General features: G+C 42.4%; 1 protein-coding gene across 1 annotated transcript; it reads right to left on the reverse strand.

Annotated features, from left to right (window-relative positions):
- Positions 1 to 681: 681 nt before the first annotated feature.
- Positions 682 to 10,846, reverse strand: spon2b (spondin 2b, extracellular matrix protein). The gene is made up of 6 exons (XM_063189463.1): positions 10,567 to 10,846; positions 8,657 to 8,956; positions 4,707 to 4,930; positions 3,266 to 3,457; positions 2,591 to 2,774; positions 682 to 1,376 (listed from the first exon to the last, which is right to left on the reverse strand). Exons 2-6 carry the CDS (start codon positions 8,904 to 8,906, stop codon positions 1,153 to 1,155), a joined length of 1,074 nt encoding a protein of 357 aa, XP_063045533.1. The 5' UTR covers positions 8,907 to 8,956; positions 10,567 to 10,846; the 3' UTR covers positions 682 to 1,152.
- Between the last annotated feature and the right edge of the window lie 10,333 nt (positions 10,847 to 21,179).

Genomic DNA, 21,179 nt, shown 5'->3' on the forward strand with positions numbered 1-21,179 from the left:
TGTGCTTCTAGGCGGGTTTTGAGCATTTTTTGGGCTGGAAATCATCAGCCTCATCTGGCAACCCTGACCAAGGGGAATTTTCAAGAACATTGTTAAGTGATAAACCTGGCTAAGGTAGCCTCTTACTGCAGATGAGGTCGCCGGCGGGCCTATTCACTATTTGCTGAAAAGACTCAACTACATCATAACAACATAGCTTTGACAGTACAGAGAGCCTTAGGTGACAGATTAAGACAAAGCCATTACAATGTTGGTGACAGTAAGGTTATAACATAGGCTCTGCACTAAGGGGTTAACCTACAGTAAGTGGTAAACCTGCTAATAGACACCCCACAGATGTCATTTTAGTTAAGAATGGGGACTCCATGCTCTTCTATTTCATGATTTACCACTGCCTCAAGGTTACCTTATCCTGGTTTATTATTGAGGCAGGTTCTTCGAATACCCCCAGGTCATTTTGATTGGCAGTGTGGACGTGTTTATGTGTAAGTATGTCACAGCTGATGGTGAGTGTTGAGTTCTGAGAGTGCATAGTAGCGTATGTATCGGTCTTCAATGACTCTTTCTTTCTTTATTTTTTAATGGATCCCTTTCTTCTCCATGTTTGATCTCAGTCGTATTTCCCAGATACGCTGTGGTAAACAAGCCCCAAACAAATGAGAAGCAATTTGGTTTGTACTATGGTAGACGCTCCCAACTTGAGGTCATTAGTGCGACGATTCGGACATATTGTCCTACATCAAAGTGACACCTTTGAAAGACAATATGTCCAAACCATCATACTTACAAACTCGCATTGGGAGCGTTTATCAGTGTGCAAACTTTTCTTATTTCTTTTCAACTTTCATCTTTTTTTTCGGTCCAGCATTTGCACTTGTGTGAGGTGCGTGCCTTCTCTCTGTTTCTTTGTATGAAAACAAAGAGAAATAAACAAACAAACAAACAAATAAACAAACAAACAGAAAGTCTCCAGTGCAGCCTTGCCAAAGGTGTATAAAGTAGAGGTAGAAGTACTCTTACAAATGTAATTACAACACCAGTGGTAAGTGCCACTAGTTTCTTTGTGAACTTCAAAGTGTGAAATCATACTGGTGTTGTAATTACATCTGTGAGAGTACTTCTACGTCTACTTCATACAACTGTTGCAGCAGGCTAGTTGTTCTTGGGTGCTGTGGTGGGGACTTGCGTCGTGGGCATTGGTACACAGTTGTCTGGGGTGCACTTCCTCCCTTCCTCCAGCGGGGGGCAGACTGCTCCGTTGTTGGCCGGATGCAGATGGATGTAGCGAGTCCGATGTCTCACTCCCGATTCACAGTACTTGCCCTTGCACAGGCCCCACGGGGACCAGGCGGAAACCTCGCAGTCCAGTGGCGTGTCTGCAAATTACCATGCGATGATACGTTAGAATAGAGTCACAATCAGAATAAAAAAAATTGCAGATTCTGTACAGGGTCATTTCATTTGTTCATCTTTGTTCAACATGTCATCCTATAGTCAAAAAAGCTACAACTAGAAGTCCAGTTGCCTACAACTAAACTCTTTTGATTCAGGAAAAGAGTAAATCCACCACACACTCATGAACGTCAACTTCAACTTCAACTGATAATTATTTGATTTTTAGTGAATGTTTTGCCATGACTTCATTAGCGATTACACAGAATCAGAATCAGCATTACTATGCTCTCCTATTCAAGAAATGTGAGTTTAGCTGTTATGTGAAAAACTGAAAATTGATGTGTTTTTTGAAGGACAGTATGTATGCAGCTTTATGTTTTGCAGTATCTGTTTCTGTATGAATGTGATATGAAGAATCCATAAAAATTAATAAATAGGCATTAATAGTTGTATGTGTCGTTAAAATTATACAGCTCCAGTGTATGACGGGGTGTGTTTTTTAATGGAAAAAGCATTTCGCAAACTTTCACAAGTTTGTAGTATACAGATTAGTTTTATTTGGACAAAGGACAAACACACAAACATCCTTGTGTTGAAAATGCTTCCATTAACACAAAGAGCACAAACCGAAGGATCTGCTGTTCACATTATTGCTTAGTGCTTCCGTTACAAAAAGAAAAAAGAAAAAAAGAAGGCAAGTCCAAAGAAGCCGGAGGCAGTAAAACAGCCGGGCGGCCGGGCAGCCGGTGTTATTTTCCCGGGTTTGTTTCTGGGTTGCTATGGAAACGCACGCTTTAACTCCCAATGAGACAAACATGCAGAGTTTCCACACTGTGCCAAGTTATCAAAACATTGTCTAAAACTGGGAGGAGTGCAGCTTTCGCTTTCTACATTCACTTTTGCACTGAGCCTCTGTTTATTGTAACCTTATTTTCACCCAAAATTGCGATGACGAAATCTTAATCTGTCTCGATAATGTCATAGCAATGTTGTTATGATGTAGTTGAGTGTTTTCAGAAAAGAGTTAATGGAGTCCGCCAAGCAAGCCTGTCTGCATATAGAGGCTACGAGCATTGTTCATTATCACATATTTTATCTTCCAAAGCAAAATAATAACCATCTCAGTCCCACTTCACAAACTGATCTACAACCAGAAAGGGTACCATAAGTAGCAAGGCACGTCCTGGTGACTTACGTGTGGCGGTGTTCTCTATCTCGTTGCCGGTGGGGATTTGGTTGGATTGGGTTGGCTCGATTGGCAAACTGAAGACCATATTAGTCTTCATCTTCTTAAGTGTAACCTTGGCCATAGGTGGTAGGTGCTTTAGTCGAGGGTAGTACAAGGAGTTGGCTGGGTGACTAGGAGACGATGAGGTGATCTGTAGGGACACAATGGACCTCATTAGTCAACTTTTGGTCGTAACTCTTTAGAATTACTTCGGACTTTGTCGCAATGTATCACTTTTTTGGCGTTAGCAGGCTATACATCATCATCAAGAGCTTTTCCCAAAACTAATGCAGCCATCCAAATTCAGTTTTTATATATAAATCCTCTTTGTTTAAAAGTTTTTTTAGGTAAAATCAAGGCAATTGTAATGTGTTTTTTTTCTTACCAAATTATAACTGTACAGGGGTGCATTTCTCGAAAACGTAGTTGCTAACTAGTAGTTGCTACTTTGCTGTTTGCAATGCAATTTCCAATTGACACCTACCCAAGTTGCTAACTAGCTAACAACTATGCTTTCGAGAAACTGTGACTTTTCAGATATAATTTTGAAAGTGAAGACATAGGGTTTTGGAAAAGAGCCATAGATTGTAGAATATATACACTCTTACTGAAATTAGCTCCTCGCGTGTAAATTTATTGTACCTGTGTGACTTTATCCTGGGGAATGGTTTCGAACTTCGGAGAGGAAAAGGTGAAACCGCTGTCGGTGCCGGCGTCGTAAGGGTACAGTTCCAGATGGATGGTTTCCCTCCACTTGTCGCCGTCACACAAGTTCAGGCTGTCCACCCCTACAAACCAGTCTGGACTTGGCACAATCCGAACGATGAAGGATAGCTGTGTGGACAGATGAAAGTTGTTCCAATTAAAATATTGTTCAGAGGAAAAAGTTCAAAGGAACAGGAAGTGTCACATTTGTTTTTCTAGCCTTTATTTGTAAGGCAAAATATCTGTAGAGCTGATGGAGAACGCAGGAGGACTTCAGCAACACAATATTGACCATCAACAGTGAGCTGTATCTCACTTTAATGTCCAGTGTGTTCACTCACTTTGTCATGAGTAACTCTCAGTAGCCATGGGTACATCCTTCCTATGAGTGAATCGTCCCTACTTTGGCACGTTTAAAAAACATAAGTGAAATCTTGGAAGTTTGGAACTTGAAGCCATCTCTATGATCTCTATGAGAAACAGAATTGTGTGACTGGATTCACTAAAAGACTTTCTTCATAATCTATGACGTATATACTCTACTCTATTATGCTGCAAAGGCACAGTAACTACGGTACACATTTTGTCAAAATTAAGTTGGTCTTCATAACCCCTGTATCTTGTGACAAAACCTTATGGTCCAAATGTGTCCCGTTTTAGAGATATTGTCAAATGTCAAATTTGCAGTAAGCACAATACTTACAACAAGTACCTAATACTTTGAAGGCCTTTTTCTCAGTTTCAATGTCGGTGTAGCTACTGCACTTTGCTTTTGTGGGCCGTATTTTCTATTCTATGTTTTAAAAAAGAGTGGCTTACAAAGACGCCAAACTCTGGAGTTGGTCTGTCTGAGACAAATTGCACTCATATGAAACATCTGCCAGAGGCAAAGTCTTTGTCCATGTAAGCATACTTGGACAACACAGCTGAGTCTTTCCACAATTTCATTCATCTTGCTTAGCCTATCCACACTCTGGATGATTCTAATCCCTGATTGTGAGGCGTGTCTTACAATAACAAATGACACTTACATGAGAGAGTCCTCTGAAGACCTCAAACTTTGGACACAGTCTGGCTAGAATCATCCACGCTCTGAATGATTTCATTCCTTATTTTGAGTTTTTTGTTATTTCAAAAAAAGTGGTCGCACCATGTTTATTATTGCTCATAAAAAACACTGTATGCAAGGTGCGGCCTCTTTTTTGAAAAACAAAAAATGAATTGAGCAGTTGGGCCAGCATCCTTACAATCTAAGTAAATTTTTGTTCGCGGTTCATGTGTGTTCCACAGAGGGAGGAGGTGCATTCTCTAAGCGTTTTTCCAATTATTATAATTCTAATTTTTATTATTATTATTTTGCAATACAATGTCAACTCACAAAAGAGTGCCTTGCGAAGACCTCGAACTCGGTGACGGTCTGACTGGTGCCGGCCAGCGTGGCGGGGGCGGAGAAGAGGCCGTAGACGCTCTGTATCTTCTGGCCCGCCGCCTCAACCTCGTTGATGAGTGTCCAGGCCTCTCCTTTCTCTGTAAACTCCCTCACCCCGTTGCTGGCGTACTCCTCGCTCTGCCAGATGTGATAGTCGGAGCTGTGGGTTACACCTGGTTGGGATTGGAGGAGAGATGAATACAATCAGACAAACACGCTCAAAAGTTGAGAAAGCTACAATAGAATAGTTTGTTAAAAAATGAATTCTTAGCAAGCTTCTTTTCTCTGTGTTTTTTTCTTATTGCAGTGTGAGGTGTACTCCTCGCTTTGCCACATGTGGTAGTCAAAGCTGTGGGTGACACCAAGTCGGGAAGAAGATAAACCATACAAACAAACAGAGACACAGACTCAGAAGCTGAGAAAAATAAAAAGATATTCACACCTAAGGGAGAAGGTACACAGATAGACACACTCAAAAGTTGAGAAACAGAATAAGAATAGTTTGTTTGCGTGCAGCTTTTGGTGGCTTCTAAAGGACATTCACAGTGGGTGACACATAAGTTAGAAGACACGCAGATAGGCACACTCAGCAGTTGAGAAAGTAGAATATAATGGTTTGCTTGAGTTTGATTTTGGTAGCTTCTCAAAGATATTTACAGGTGATGACACCTAAGGGAGAAGACACAAAGACAGACAGACAGAAAGTAGAATTGTAGAGTTTGCAGATGGAAAAACACACTCAGCACATTTGTGATACAGACATCTCTATCATTTTAATAAGCGTAACAGTCAGTTCACCTTTTGGCATAAGTTGATAATGGCTGGGGTACTTCATTGTGACATCATATAATCCTTGTCCTTAGGTAATATAATTTCTACAGATTTTCTGAAAAGGCACGTAACATAGAAGGTTTTTTGCATCTCTTCAATTTGAGGCTTTTTGGTATCCACAGCTGAATAGAAACAGATGAGAGCCCTGGACGCCCCATAGACACAAGACCACTGATATGTCATTTAAAAAAAAATAAAAACTGTAAATATTATGAATAAGAGATCTCCTCAGAGATATTCAGCCATCCACCATGCATATTAGAGCCACTTGGACTCGCCCACAGGCTAGAGACTGCTTTTCCAAACCAAAATTGTCAGCGCACAGAGTTACAGTAAAAGTAGTAATTTTGTTTGAATATCTCCCAAGAGAGGTCTTCAGGGATATGTAGAGTGGTTCCAAGAGGTCCCTTGAGCGATACCTAGAGTGGTTCCAAGTGAGATGATTGCTTCTTGGCAGAGGGAGAGGGGGAGATGGGGCATTGGGGCCAGGAACCCCGGGCCTCACCACTTGTGAAGGGAGGGTGGGGGGGGGGGACGGGACCTGCCAATGGCTTTTGATAGTCAAACATCTCGCAGGGGCCCCTTCTACAATATTTTGTGGGCCCAACGACAATAATGCACACATTTCTATGCTAGACAGTAAACTCAGTATCAAATATTATACTTAATGACCGGACGAAATTGTAAATGCCTTTATTGCTGGTATTTTTTTGGTAAGAGGGGGGCCTCTGACACATCTCCCGCCCCCCTGTCACAATACCAGTGCTCCGCCCCTGCCTCCTGAAGTCACCAAAGAATGGAGAACACTTTTATAGTATATAGTATATAGTATCAACTCAGCGTAACAAAAAAGTAGTAGTCTCTGAAGACATACAGTATGCAGACATTCGCTGATNGCAGTGTTAATTTTGTCAGCTTTTTTTTATTTAGTCGTAGTCTTAGTCACAATGACGAAAATCAATTTTAGTCTTAGTCATATTTTAGTCATTGCCTTCCCAATTTAGTCTTAGTCTTTGTCTAAATGACGAAAATCAATTTTAGTCTTAGTCAATTTTTAGTCATTTTAGTCATTTTAGTCAACACTGTACATAATAGAACTTCTCCACACACTGCTTCTCTTTTTAACATATATCATTGACTGGACAGAATAAACCTTCTCCGCGCACTGCTTCTCTTTTTAGCATGTATCACACTGTGCAGAATGAAACACTGCTTCGCTTTTTCTCTATTGTATTTGACACCAGTGTTAATTTAGTCAGTTTTTTTAGATGCGTCCCACGCATCTCTATAAGAGGCTTTGGTGTCCGTCCGTCCGTCCGTCCGTCCTTCCGTCCGTCCGTCCGCCCTCCCGTGATGAGTTTCTGAATTGTGATTCCCTCTTGTGATTCCCTCTTGTGTCCACAAGGTGGCAGTCGCTCAGTTTTGGACTGGAGCTCATGCGTGCAAACCAAAACGTCTACCAAGAGACCGTGCTCTTTGCCAGTGAGAAAAACATGGCGGCACTTCCTGTTGATTTTCACATGAAAGTTTTGCTTAATTTAAAGTCCCTAAGCGACTATAAATGTTGTGGCTTCCATATATTGATGTAAAAGTGCCCCACGAAGTAATGAAGCACAACAAAGTTACTCCACATTACCATTTGACCACTCGTTTTTCTATGCTAACAGGGTAGCTAATGTAGCATTGTAAATGATCCAGGGAGAAAGGGGGGAAGGTTGTGATTTCAGTCCGCCTGAGGCAACGATTTTCGTGGGGAAGATGACCTGCATCTCGGTGGCATTGAACCACGCCCCCGTGCCTTATTTGGCTCGCTCAGCACGTGCGTCCTCAGTCCAATCGCAATGCTTTATTTTCCCCAGATGTTTAATCGCATTTAAGTGAAAGTGCCATGTATACACATCGCAAAATAACTCTTAATCTGATCTATTTAAATCGCATTTATTAAATCGGACTTAAAAACATCATGTACACGTAGCCAATGTCTCATTGATTAGATTGATTAGTTTATGGAACTTACTGTTTGTCTGTTACGGTCCACGAAGACAATATCCACGTGAAAACGCAAACGCCTGCAAACCACTGTTTTGACAGAAATACAGTTCACCTGTCGCCTACTCTGTTTTCTTCCCAAAGCGGCATTTAAAAGTATTCCATGAAATCCAACATCAACGTCACTTCAAATAGGTGACAGCATCATGCACACACATGAAATAACACTTCAGTGAGGGGGGGACATCACTGCTCTCATATTAAAGTGAAAAGAGAATTTCACATTTTAGTTTATTTAATGTAGGCCTATGCAAAATTGCAAATAGCCTATTAATTGAAATCTGTCCAGAAAGGGTTGTAATGTTTGCCTGTTTTTTTATGTTTGTAATTATTATTTTTTTTTAAATAAAAAATCGTGATTTAAAAAAAAAATAGCCTAACAAAAATAGAGATTTTATGTTAAAAAAAAATGTGATATGGGATGGACCGATGGCCCCCCTAAGCTAAATTCGCCTTAGGTCCCCACATTGCTAAATGTAGTGTAAGGGATTATTTTGAAAAGACAGTAACATAATCAGCAATGCATTACAGTTTTTCAGTAAATTGCCCAACACTGTTGAAATCCTATGGTACTTTTTCAAATCCAGGCTTATACAGTACATGGTAGGCTTATTGATAAATTGCCTTGACAGGTTATGAGGAGGCCAAGGGGGCGTTTGGGCAAAAAAGGTTCAGAACAGGCATAGACGGACGCATCTGTTGTCCGCCTGTCGGACTTGTTTGATTTAGTCTTAGTCACAATGACGAAAATCAATTTTAGTCTTAGTCATATTTTAGTCATTGCCTTCCCAATTTAGTCTTAGTCTTAGTCTAAATGACGAAAATCAAAAAAGGGCTTTGACTAAATATTTTAGTCTTAGTCATGGTTGACGAAATTAACACTGGCTGATTGCAAGCAAAGTGAGAGCCTCTAAGACTTTTGTTATTAGACTGAAATATAAAGTAGTAGTTGTAGAAGTTTACTTGGGTATCTTTTGTGTGTGTGTGTGTGTGGGCGTGCATGTGTGGACTCAACTCACCAAAGACAGGGGACCATTGAGCCGGGGGCCTGTAAAGGGGGTAGTGCTTTGGAAAGGAGTTCTGGCTCCACTTCCCCGTAAACGTCAGGCTGTACTTGGCGTTGGAGGTCGCAGTGCAAACGGAATCCACACTCTTCACGGGCAAGGAGCTCACACCACTCATCAGCAGGTTGAGGAGGAGGGAGGGGGGCAGTAGGCAGCCAGCCAGAAGGCAGCTCAACCAGGCGGACACCAGGCTTACAGACTCCATAGCTTACGTTATGATCTAGTGCTGAAGTATAGTTCAGAGTTCAGCTCTGTCTGTTGGGAGAGAGAGAGACAGACAGACAGGAGAGAGACAGACAGACAGAGAGAGAGGGTTAAAAATCAAAACTCAAAAAGGCAGCTCAAGAAGGCGGACACCAGGCTTAGACTCCATAGCTTACGATCTAGTTCAGAGTTCACTTCAGTCTGTTGCACATCCAGATGGGACAGGGAGAGAGAGAGGGAGGGATATACACATGTGAAGGAGAGAGACAGAGAGAGAGCGAGAGAGAAAGATAAATGGTTAAAAATCAAAACTACGAACTTCAAGAAGGCACCTCAACCAGACAGACACACTTGCGGTCTCAATAGCTTAGTCTAGTTTAGTTTAGTTTAGTCTAATAAAGTTCAGCTCAGCCCGTTGCAGATCCAGATGGGATGGGGACAGGAGGGAGGGAGGGATACACACACATGTGAGGGTGGATAGAAGAGAGAGAGAGAGTGTGAGAGAGAGAGAGACAGAGAGAGAGAGATGGAGAGAGAGAGAGAGAGAAGTGCAAGTGAAGGACCCACATGATAGATAGATGGATAGATAGATAGATAGATAGATAGATAGATAGATAGATAGATAGATAGATAGATAGATAGATAGATAGATAGATAGATAGACAGACAGACAGACAGACATAGACACATAAATAGATACATAAATAGTCACATGTATACTTAAATAGATACATGAATAGATACCGTTACAGACATAGGCATAATGCAGTCACAGTAGCCTATATACACAGCAGTGACACACAGACAGTAGTCTACAGTAGGTTAAAACCAGCACCAGATTCCCCAACTCCTCACATAGCTGTGGGCCCAGGCATAAGTGCGGGTGAAAAAGATAGCGTGCCATGTGGCGTAATGGGGAAAGAATTCCAGACTGCTTGAACTCATTTCCAGCACTCCACTGTCATTATATCGCTTGTAAAACTAGTTCAACAGAGAAAAAACCCACACTCAGTAAAATGTATGGTGAAGCAAAAAAAACAAAACTTAAATGCCAAACCCATTTGATTATTTTGTCTTCAAATATGGATGCAATTAGGACAATGCATTTATTACTTATAAACTAATCACTATGCAAAACAATGTTGCACATTTTAGCCTTATTTTGGATGTCTCACAGGTATAGATGTACAACTATTTACAAAAAGTTGTTCATAATAGTGTGTCTGTATGCATAGTAAACACAATTCAGTGATATGGGTCAAGGAGAAGTATAATGATGCTGTTGCTGAAGCATCATGTTGATTCAAATACATTTGCATGCACATGGAAGCTCGGGACCTTGCATGCATGCAACCTTGCCTACTGTAAAGTACATTGCATGTGGATGTGAATTAGCTGACTGATGCATTGGCTGAGTAATTCATGTTAAAACAAAAAACAAAAATCACAATCACTTATACTTAAATAAACTAATAAATAAAAAAAATGCCACAAGCAAAGATAGACAGACAGTCATGCAAGTTCTGATGGTCTTTCACACACACATGTACACGCACGCACGCGCACACACACACACACACACACACACACACACACACACACACACACACACACACACACACATGCACACAGTTCACATACTGACACACAGACACACTCACGGTTGGATAAGTTGCAGATGGTGAAGAGTGGTGCTCTGCTCTGCTGTGCTGTGCTGTGCTGTGCTGTGCTGTGGTGGAGAGTAGAGTAGAGCTGAGGAGAGTAGAGTATAGAGCTGAGTGGAGTAGAGTTGAGTAGAGCTGGGTGGAGTAGAGTTGACTAAAGCTGAGTTGAGTGGAGGAGACCACCTGCACCGGGTCTGTCTGGTGGAGAGACTGCAAGAGCTCTCCCGACGCTCACCGCTATTTATGCTCACCCGCCAGGAGTTCACTTCCGCCACGCCACTCCACGCCACCCTACTCCCCCCCCTACCCCTACCCTAGGCTACACTATACTCCTCTCCTCTCCCTCTCTCCTCTCTTCTCTTCCCCCTATCCTACGCACACTATACTCCTCTCCCTCTCTCCTCTCTCCCTCTCTCTTCTCTTCTCTTCCCCCTACCCCTACGCTACGCTGTCCTCCTCTCCTCTCTCCCTCTCCCCTCTCTTCTCTTCTCCCGTTCGCTCCCCTCCACTCAGCGTGAACAATATCAATAACCTCCTGACCCCTCCCAGTGCCGGTGATGCATGAAGCCCACTGCTGCCTGCCTGCCTGCCGCGTTACAAGGCAAGGGCCTGGCCTGCAGTCAGAGAGAGAGAGAGAGAGAGAGACCTTTCAGTTAGACAGAGGGGTGAGCAGAGCAGAACTTTGTGTCTATCATGCACTCTCTCTCTCTTTGTCTTTTTTATTTCTCTTTCTATTTTTTTGCCCCTCTCTTTCTCTTTCTCTCTGTCTCTGTCTCTCTCTCTCTCTCTCTCTTCTCGATGGGGAACCCATTACCACCCCTGAGCTAGCCAGGAACCCTGGCTGCCCAAAGGGGGCTAAACACTCCAACATGCGGTGGCGGCCACGGTAATCGTTTCCACATGCTCACGTTTAAAAACGCTCTCCTTTCTTTTTCTCTTATTTTGCTTGCTCCCTCGCTTGCTGGCGCTTCCTTTCTTTCTTTCTTTCTATCTTACTTTTGGTTCGGTTTGCCAATTTTTTTGGTCCAAGGCTGCTGCTTCTGCCCTGTGTTGTCTGGCTGCATGTTAATTTTTTAACTTACGGTAACATGCTTTTATTTTTACTTACTTTTTTTGTTTATATTTAACTGGTTCTGCCATAAGTCTAAACATGTGGTTGGGCATTGATTGAACTATAATTTAGCTGCTTAGTAACCAAACAGTACACTGACCACATGTAGACCATGAATACCAGGGACCAATAAATACCAAGTGCTATTGATGCATACGGCAACCAGATCATCGGTTAGAAATAAAACACATGGCCCTGCCGTGGCCATCCGGTAGGGCACTCGCCTGCCATACGGCTGACCCGGGTTCGAGTTCCGGTCCGGGTCCTCTGCCGACCACTCCCCATTTCTCTCCCACTCACTTCCTGTCCTACTCTTCACTGTCCTGTCCTAATAAAGTTGACCCCCCCCCCCCCCCCCAAAAAAAAAGAAGAAGAAATAAAACACATTATTTTTGTAGTAGTCACATTTCTGGTTTAAGTTCTGCCATACATTGAAAAAGACTAGAGAATCAGGGCTGTCTCACTACGCCACATGTGGTCCAGACGTGAGGAAAGGCCAGGAGGTCAAATGAAGAAACATGAATACCTCATGATTGGTTAGAAATAAAAACAAACGTTTGACTCTACAGTAAGTTAAATCTGAAATAAAACAGTTTGCAAGACCAGGAGACATCATACGTCCTGAATACCTCGTTGGTTAGGAAAGAAAAAACCAACAAATGCTTGAATATGCAGTAAGTAAAAATTCTGAAATAAAACAGTTTGTTATTGCAATTGGACACTGTTGGTGTGTTTGAGTCAGCCCCACAGTTGTTTCCTTTGCACACAGTACATAAAGAGGAGCACTGATGTGGTACCGGTACCATGTTTCCTTGACTGCAAGGTCTGGCCAATCTCCATTGATCACCCACATACAGTATAAACTCATTCAATGTCCCATGGAAGTCGTATGGAGTGTGCTAGGGGTGTAAATATTAATTGAAATGAATCGATGCATTGATCCTACGGCCTGTCCCTGCCCTGTCCAATGCCCTGTCCCTGCCCTGTCCATAACATAACAGAAGTCAGGGCATGGGTGAGCGGTTAGGGCGTCAGACTTGCATCCCAGAGGTTGCCGGTTCGACTCCCGACCCGCCAGGTTGGTGGGGGGAGTAATCAACCAGTGCTCTCCCCCATCCTCCTCCATGACTGAGGTACCCTGAGCATGGTACCGTCCCACCGCACTGCTCCCCATGGGGCGCCACTGAGGGCTGCCCCCTTGCACGGGTGAGGCATAAATGCAATTTCGTTGTGTGCAGTGTTCACTTGTGTGCTGTGGAGTGCTGTGTCACAATGACAATGGGAGTTGGATTTTCCCAATGGGCTTTCACTTTTTTCACTTCACTTTCAGAAGTAGAAGAGTAATTGGAAAATATTGACTCAAATCGAATCGTATTGTATCGTGGGGAATTCTTACCCTTCCGAAAATGGACCATGGTTTATTATGGTATTATTATGATTATCATGGTTCTACCATGGTATGTCATGATTACTCTACCCTTACGAAAATCGACCATGGTTGTAATGCAATAACCATGGTTTTACTACCACATTTCATGGTGATTCTAAGTATCTAAGTATCAACCAACCATAGTTCTAGTACAGTAGCTGTCATAGTAGTAGCCCTTACAAAGATTAACCATGGTTCTACTATGAAAACTAATCATGGTTTTACCATAGATTTACCAGGGATTATAGTTAATCATGGTTTTTAGTGTAACCATGACAACCATGGTTTGTGACTATGGTTTAACTTATGACTTATAACCCTAGTATACTCTTTGCCATAAACCATGGTTCCCCCCAAACCACGTTTTATTTTAACCATGTTCGGCCACCCAAAAAGCCCCTTTTTAAAACCATGGTGAGTAGCCGTGGTGTAATGGCTGGGGAGTTGGACTCTAGATCACAGGATTGCAGGTTCGAATCCTGCCCTCACCATTCCGTAGACCTCCATCCATGGCTGAAGTGCCCTTGAGCAAGGCACCTAACATTGATCCAGGGACTGTAACCAATAGCCTGTAAGTCACTTTGGATTTAAAAAAGCGTCAGCTCACTGTAATGTAACTAATAACTATTAACCATGGTTAGTTGCCATAGTAAAACCATGGTTAATTTTTGCATAGTTAAATGATGGGAAATCTATAGTTAAACCATGGGCAAATCATAGTCAAACCATGGTTGAATCAAAGTTAAACCATGGGTTTACTGTGCTCAAAAAAACGTGACTAAATACCATGGTTCAGTTCTCATAGTAAAAACATGGTCCATATTCATAGTAAAACCATGGTCCATTTTCGTAAGGGTAAGTATCGAAAATAAACGAATCCTTGCTTTAAGAAGTCGATACCGTATCGTATCGTCATGGAGGCATATAGGCCTACATGTAGTATCGGTGGGCACTGAACTTGGTCATGCCTGAAGAGACTTCCTGTATCCGCTTCCAGAGGTGTCAAAGTAAAAGTGTTTTTTTTTTTTTTAAGAAACACAGTTTCCTTCCAACACAGGTGACTTAAGTTATATGAGTAACTAGAAGCACTCAGAGAGCGCAGACCTCCCCCAAGGAAGTTGCTTGATAGAACATTTGACTATGTTACACCCTATTTTTAGTTCAAGTCTTTCTGCCTTCTTTTTGTGGAGTTAGAAACTGGAATGTTTTGCCCTGCAATTCAATTTGTGGTCACTAGGGGAGTCTAGATTTATAGGCCAGCAATGGTGAAGAATCTTTAAAAAGGTCCTGGTTCCGGTTTGTGATCCGTATCACCACCAGAATTTAATCACTTGTTCCTTGGGTCATTACTAACAACTCCACAAAGTTTCATCCAAATCCGTTGATTAGTTTTCGAGTTATCCTGCTGACAGAATCTTTTAAAAAGTCCTGGTTCCGGTTCATGATCCGGATCACCACCAGAATTTAATAACTTGTTCCTTGGGTCATTATCAACAACTTCACAAAGTTTCGTCCAAATCCGTTGATTAGTTTTCTGCTGACAGACAAACAGACAAACCAACGCAACCGAAAACATTACCTCCTTGGCGGAGGTAACCAGTAGATCATTGTACTTTGTACTTTGTACATGATCAGCTGACTCTTTACCGGTTGGATCAGGATTTTGGTGTGTCCTTATTAGGTGTTTTATGTTTCTCAGAAACAACACAGTCTGCCTATCTCATTAGGTACAATGGAGTAAATAGTGTAACAGCTATGCAATAGTATCATGTGCAAGTGTTGTACTTACACTATACATTTACTTCTACTTTTAACACCTCTGTCTGTCTCTACACTGCACATATGACAGCAGGGCTGTAAAATAGTCTGTGTTTTAGTGTGTATGCTGTAGACCAGCAGACAGACAGACAGACCGATAGATCTTCATAGCCATATAGTTACCATTAGCCTAGTAAACTAGCCCCACCGCCAGCGGCCAAAATTATTTTTCCCTGCGAATGGGTCTAGCCTCAGACAATGTCCCAGGTCCTGTAACTGGCTGGCCAATCACAACACAGGAGACTTGTTTTGATTTGTTTTGATTATTTGGATGCAAATCGAGAGTTTTGAGGGAGTGACGACAAAGCGTTGGCCAATAGGCACTGACACCATTTGAAAAACAACAGGTTGTTTCCATCAACAATCTTCTGATGTGTCATTCATCGGGGCCAGACTAAATTATACATTTAATCTCACATTTAGTCTGGTTTATCAGGTTAAATTACCATAGCTCATAGCTGGAAAGAAGCCCTCTATCTGTCTCTATACAACAGCAGAGTTGTAAAGCAGGTTGTGTTTTAGTGTGTATGCTGCAGACAGGAAGGCAAACAGACATGCAGGCAGATAGATCTTGATAGCCATATAGTTGTCATCATTGCTCATAGGAGGAAAGATGCCCTGTATCTGCCTCTACACAACAGCTTACAGAGTTGTAAAGTACCTGAACGAGGTTGTGTGTTAATGTGTGTTAGTATGCTGCGTTTGCGGTTTACGCTTTAAGGTCAGGTTGAGAAAAGTAGGGGATTTTTAAGGGCTCTGCTGTGCTGTGCTGTGGTGGACTTGGCGCTGATTCTGTTGTAAACCAAAACTGGGTCAGGCAGCAAGGTTGCCAAATGAGAACCAAAAAATTCTCAAAACCTGCCTGGAAGCACTAAATCCCACTCAATTTGATCAATATTCTATTGATGTCTAAGGCCAGAAATCTGCAGAAAAACCCAACCATTTTTCTACCCTTTTTTAAACCCACAGATGGCTATCCTAAGCAGCACAATTGGGCGGGAAACTGCCCAATCTGGCAACACTGTCAGGCAGTGTGATTTCGTCAGCTGTGATTTTACCTGGAACTGGTTTTCCGTCTGCCTCTCCAGCCCCTGTGGTTGTGGAAAACTTAAACTATGGCATCTGTGTTTGACTTTTAGCCGGTGATTTGTTTGGTAACGTGACCTGAAGAAATGTGTGCAGGCAATAACATTCACAAGATAAATGTGTTTATTCTTTTGTTTTGTTTTTATTGCGTTTTTTGTTTTTGGTCTTTTATGTCGTAATTTGTGTTTTGGATGGAGGAGTAATAGTAAAAAACAGATTTTGGAGAGCAGACTGAGGCATCTAAATAACACACGGTGGTCTGACGGGGCAACATCAGTCTTGTGAACACAGTGCAAAGCCTCCTCTGAGGCAACCTTTTAGGCCACTTGAAGTTTGCAAAACAGATTCCTCTGTGAATCATTGTACCATATGAAGTAAAATCTTGGAAATGTGACTAATCAATTCCAAACACAACAGCCACTGCCGTACGTAAGTGCAAGACATGCCATGATGGCGGGCTTTCCCTTCCAACCCTCCGGAATGACCTTAACCAGTTAAGACACATGGTTATACATTTGGTAGAGCTGGAGGCAACGTGTCAATGACGTCGACGCACCGACTGTAAAAAATCATCGACTTCATATTTTATTGTTGCGACGCACGGGCATGCAACAATCATAATTCGACAGTGAATTTCCAATTAAAAAAAACATCTCACAAACATAGTGTAGTGTATGAGATTGTGTTTGTTGAGTGAAAGGGAGAGGATTCTGAAGTGCTTTTTGGGACTTGTCTGCAAGCATGGAGAAGATCACGTTAAAATTTGGCAACATTCCAGAATAAAGACGAAAGTCGCGACCTCCCTTATTGCAGTAGGAGAAGTCCAGCGTTTGCGTGGCTATTTTGGTCAGGGAAGCCCAATTGGTAGCCTATAGCCTGCTTGTCCCATACAGGAGTATCTGATTAAATGTAGGCTACGTGAAGTTGCCCCTCCCTCGTTGTTTGTTCATATGCACGGATAAGATGGAAAGCCTGGTTGTGTGCCAAACATTATTGAAAAGTTTTTTTTATCAAATTTTGGTCGGCACACAAGGTTTTGGACATAGCCTACTTGGGCTACCTTTGGTGCATTGATCAGACATGTACCAAAAAAAGACAGATATGAGAGGATGAGATCTGCCTCGGCTGGTGGGCTCCGCGCATGTGTGTGTGTGCTTGTGTCCTTCCCTCCCAAGACCCGACAGTTGCTTAAAAGTTAATTTGAGCGCGAAAACAGCAAAGACAAGGTGATATTTCATTCACATAGGGCCTACACGCTCCAAATAAAACATTGGCTGGAGGGATTTTCAACCGGACCGCAGTGCAAGTGGACAGTCAGTGTGGAAAGCCTACACACCGGGAAAATCGCTGTCTTCGCTACCGCTCGCTTACCATCAGTGCACGAGCCCTTGAAATAGTGAAGTGGCATGTCGCAACAGCATGTCGGATTAGCCAAATGATATGCAACAAAGTCCCCAACAACGCTTGGACTAAACGTTTAATATGCCAACGTTGTGTGAATAGCCTACGGGGAAAGGATAACAATTAAAGCCATGCACTGTCCTTTCAGTAAGGGCAGATTATAGTTCAGCAACGGCGCCTGTTGCTTACGGTCGCTAACCACTGTTGATGTTATAGATCTGCGCACGAGGTCTCATGTCGTTAGCTACATTTGGCTACATAGCTACAAGGCTACAGTACAGTAGTCAGACTGGAGGCATTGTGCCGCGAGTGCTAAACTGATGTATTGTTTGTTTGTTACTTACTAATTCAGTCATTGTAGCATCATTTATTTAAAAAGACTAGAAAGAAAGCATTCGTATTCCACAGAATATTGACAGTTTGGCTCTCGTAAACTACCGGAGAACTGTGCCGCCAGGAGAACAAGGAAGTAGCGAGACGACCAATCACAGCGCCTTTTCTCTGCGACCTTCGCAACCGTCTGTCGCGTAGTCAGGATTTTTTCGAGGCGCGCGACGACGGTTGCAGAGCCTCTGCGCGGGGGGTGTGGTCGCGCACAGACGGTTGCACAGGCTCTGCAACCGTCAGCGCCAATAAGTATAAATTGGCCTTTAGGCTGCAGAAGACCGCGTCAGATGGTTTCGTTTCACCTTGTGGGGAAAGCATAATTTCCCTGCACTGCATTTGCTGAAACTACTAAGCCTAAAGTTAGCAATCAAACTGTCAACAACCTCATGCATTGCTCTATTGCTTTAATTAAGATGAATTATGACTGCTGTGCTGACACTGAAACTGATGGCAAGAGAGTACAAGCTTTCTGCCGTCATTCACGTTTCACATTAGGGAGCGGGGACGGGGACAGTTGCAACATCGGTTGCAACAGAAAGAAAGGAATCACCGGAGCATCTTCAGATGTGGAAAATAACTTGTTTTATTGGGCAAGCGCCAAGACTAACGTTTCGACGTTCACACGTCTTCTTCAGAGTCAATATGGCAAACCTGGGTAGGTGGTGCTTAAAAAAACTTTCAGAAGCACCTGACAGGTGCGTAGGGGGGTGGTGACTGCAATCACCCAAGGGTGCCAATGGCAGAGGCTGCACTCCAAAAACAAAAACAAAGAAACAAATAAAAAATCTAAATTAAGCCGAACACAAGAAAAGAAAAGTGGGGGGAAAAGGATGTACATACATATTGCACCAAAATAATATCCCAAAGAAAAATCACAAAGAGGAGAGATCAACATAGGGGGCATTTTAGGTCACATTAATTCATCAACACCCAAAGGGTGCGTCATGCAATGACTCAATTATCTCGAGAGGGGGCAGTAGAATAATCTACAGAAAACAAGATAAGTTCAATTCTTCATTAAGGCCATTTGGTTCAAGTGTGTTCAATGTATAAATCCAGTACGCCTCTCTGCACAACAACTTATTGACAATATCGCCACCTCTAGGGGGTAAACTGATTTTTTCAATACCCCAGAACTTAAGAGACGCAGGAGAGCCATGGTTTGCCTCCATGTTGTGCCTGGCCATGGTACGAATGGCCGTTTTGTGTTCCGATATTCTGATTTTAAGCTGACGTTTGTTCTGACCAATATATACAAGACCACAGGGGCATTTTAGAAGGTAAATAACGTGTGTGCTGTTACAGTTTATGAAGGAATTAATGGCAAACGATTTACCCATCATGGGATGAGAAAAATGTTTTGCATTAGTAGAGTTAGAACACTGCGCGCAATGGCCACATTTGTAAAAACCTATGGGTGGATTGGAGAGACAAGTGGTAGGGTTTGAGACCTTCATATCCAAATGAACCAGTCTATCACGGATATTACGCACACGTTTGAAAGTGAACCTCGGTGGCTCCGCGCACATATCTTTTAAGGACGGGTCGCTTTGAAGAATGCGCCAATGCTTTTTAATGACATGTTTAATTTTGCCAGCAGTGGGCTAGTAGCGCGTGGTTTACTAGTTCGGGTCGGCCTAGGTGTTTTCGTTAAAATGGAGGGGCGGTCAATGTTCAGTGCTTCATCCCATGCCGTATCTACAGCATCTTGCGCATATCCTCTCTCTAGGAAGCGCTGAGACAGTTGGGATGCCTTAGACATAAAATCCTGAGTAGAGCTACAGTTCCTCCTCACTCTAAGGAATTGTCCGGTAGGAATATTACGGATCAAATGAGGAGGATGGTTACTGTCTGCTTGAAGGAGGGTATTTCTACTCAATGGTTTACGGTAGTAGGGTATTGTTCACGTCTTTTAAAATTGTCAAGTCCAGGAATGTGCGTCGTGCTCCATGGTAAAGGAAAGATAATTAGTGTTCGAATTGACATATTCAAGAAAATTATTCAAGTCTTTAACATCACCTTTCCATATCATTACAGCATCATCAATGTACCTTTTTCATAGTGCTATTTTTGAATAAAAAGGGTTAAGATTAGTGTTGATAACTAACTAATCCTCTCTTTGCTATCGGTTGCAACACTTCCCCATTGTCTTGTGTTAAAACAAAATAACATTTAGGAATATTATAGGCTAAATCAAAAAATACAATGTTTTATTATGAATTATCTAGGCTATGCCTCAAATAGAATTTAGATCGATAATATCTGTAGAAATGGAATTAAGCGCTTGGAGTAGGCCTACACTGCCTGCATGTTTTGTTTTGTGTGTTTTTTTTTAAAGCCATTCGTCGATGCTTCGTGCAAGTAGTTGAGCGACTAGTCGAAATAATCGCTTTCCCCCAGCCCTAACATTTGGTGTTGCTGGACTGAGGAGGATAATGGCAACAATTTGTAGTCGACCTATCCCGTTTACATTGAACCATAAGCAAAAATGTCAACAACTCTGCGAAATGAAACAGGAAGTTGTGAAATTACGACAAATCCGGTTAGCCTAGTGAACTAGCGCCACCCGCTGGCGGCCATTTTTTTTTGTGCCTGCGACTGGTCTAGCCTCAAATCAATGGCCCGATGCTGCCAGAATGCCCTGAATCTGGCAAACCAATTACAACACAGAGATTTGTTTTGAATCAAAGCAGGCAGGGTTTTGAGGGAGTGGCAACAAAGCTTTCGACGCTGGGAATGCACAAGAACAAGAACGATGGCGCTGATTGGTTAGAGCATCGACCTATAGGCACAGGCTCACGGGTTGTTCTCATCAACAATCTTCGGCTGTATCGTTCATCGGGGCCAGACTAAATTACCATATTTCCTCGATTTATAACCGGGCTCCTAATAGTAGCCGGCCTCGTTTTGTAACCGGGTGTTGTGAAAAATAGGAAAAATAGACACCGGCCCCGTATGATAGCCGACCCCTTTTAGTAACCGGTGCGTTTTTAAATGACAAATTTCGCACAACGTGTGACACCGTGTGAAAGTTCAAACAATTCTGGAACGTGTGTAGTCTAACTTGTAATAGTTTAAATGCCTCCTCTCCAAGGACACAATTGAAACTTAAGGTGCTTGCAAGTTTGTCTAGTATCCAAAAAAGACGAGCGAAGTGACATTAAACATGCTTAGCCGTATGAGAGAGAGAGACAGAGAGAGACGCTTCTCGAAAGCGCTTTCAGAAAGGGCAAGGTATGTCTCCAAATATTAGAGATAAATAGAAATAGTAGACATAAGTAAAGCATTTTGCTTAAAAGCAAAGCCGACTTGATTGGTTCATATTGCCCAAAATAGACCCTACTGAAGTCCACATTTTAATTCTCTTACGTGCACGAG

This window comes from Engraulis encrasicolus, chromosome 23 (genome assembly GCF_034702125.1).
Source record: "Engraulis encrasicolus isolate BLACKSEA-1 chromosome 23, IST_EnEncr_1.0, whole genome shotgun sequence".
Classification (NCBI taxonomy): Eukaryota; Metazoa; Chordata; class Actinopteri; order Clupeiformes; family Engraulidae; genus Engraulis; species Engraulis encrasicolus.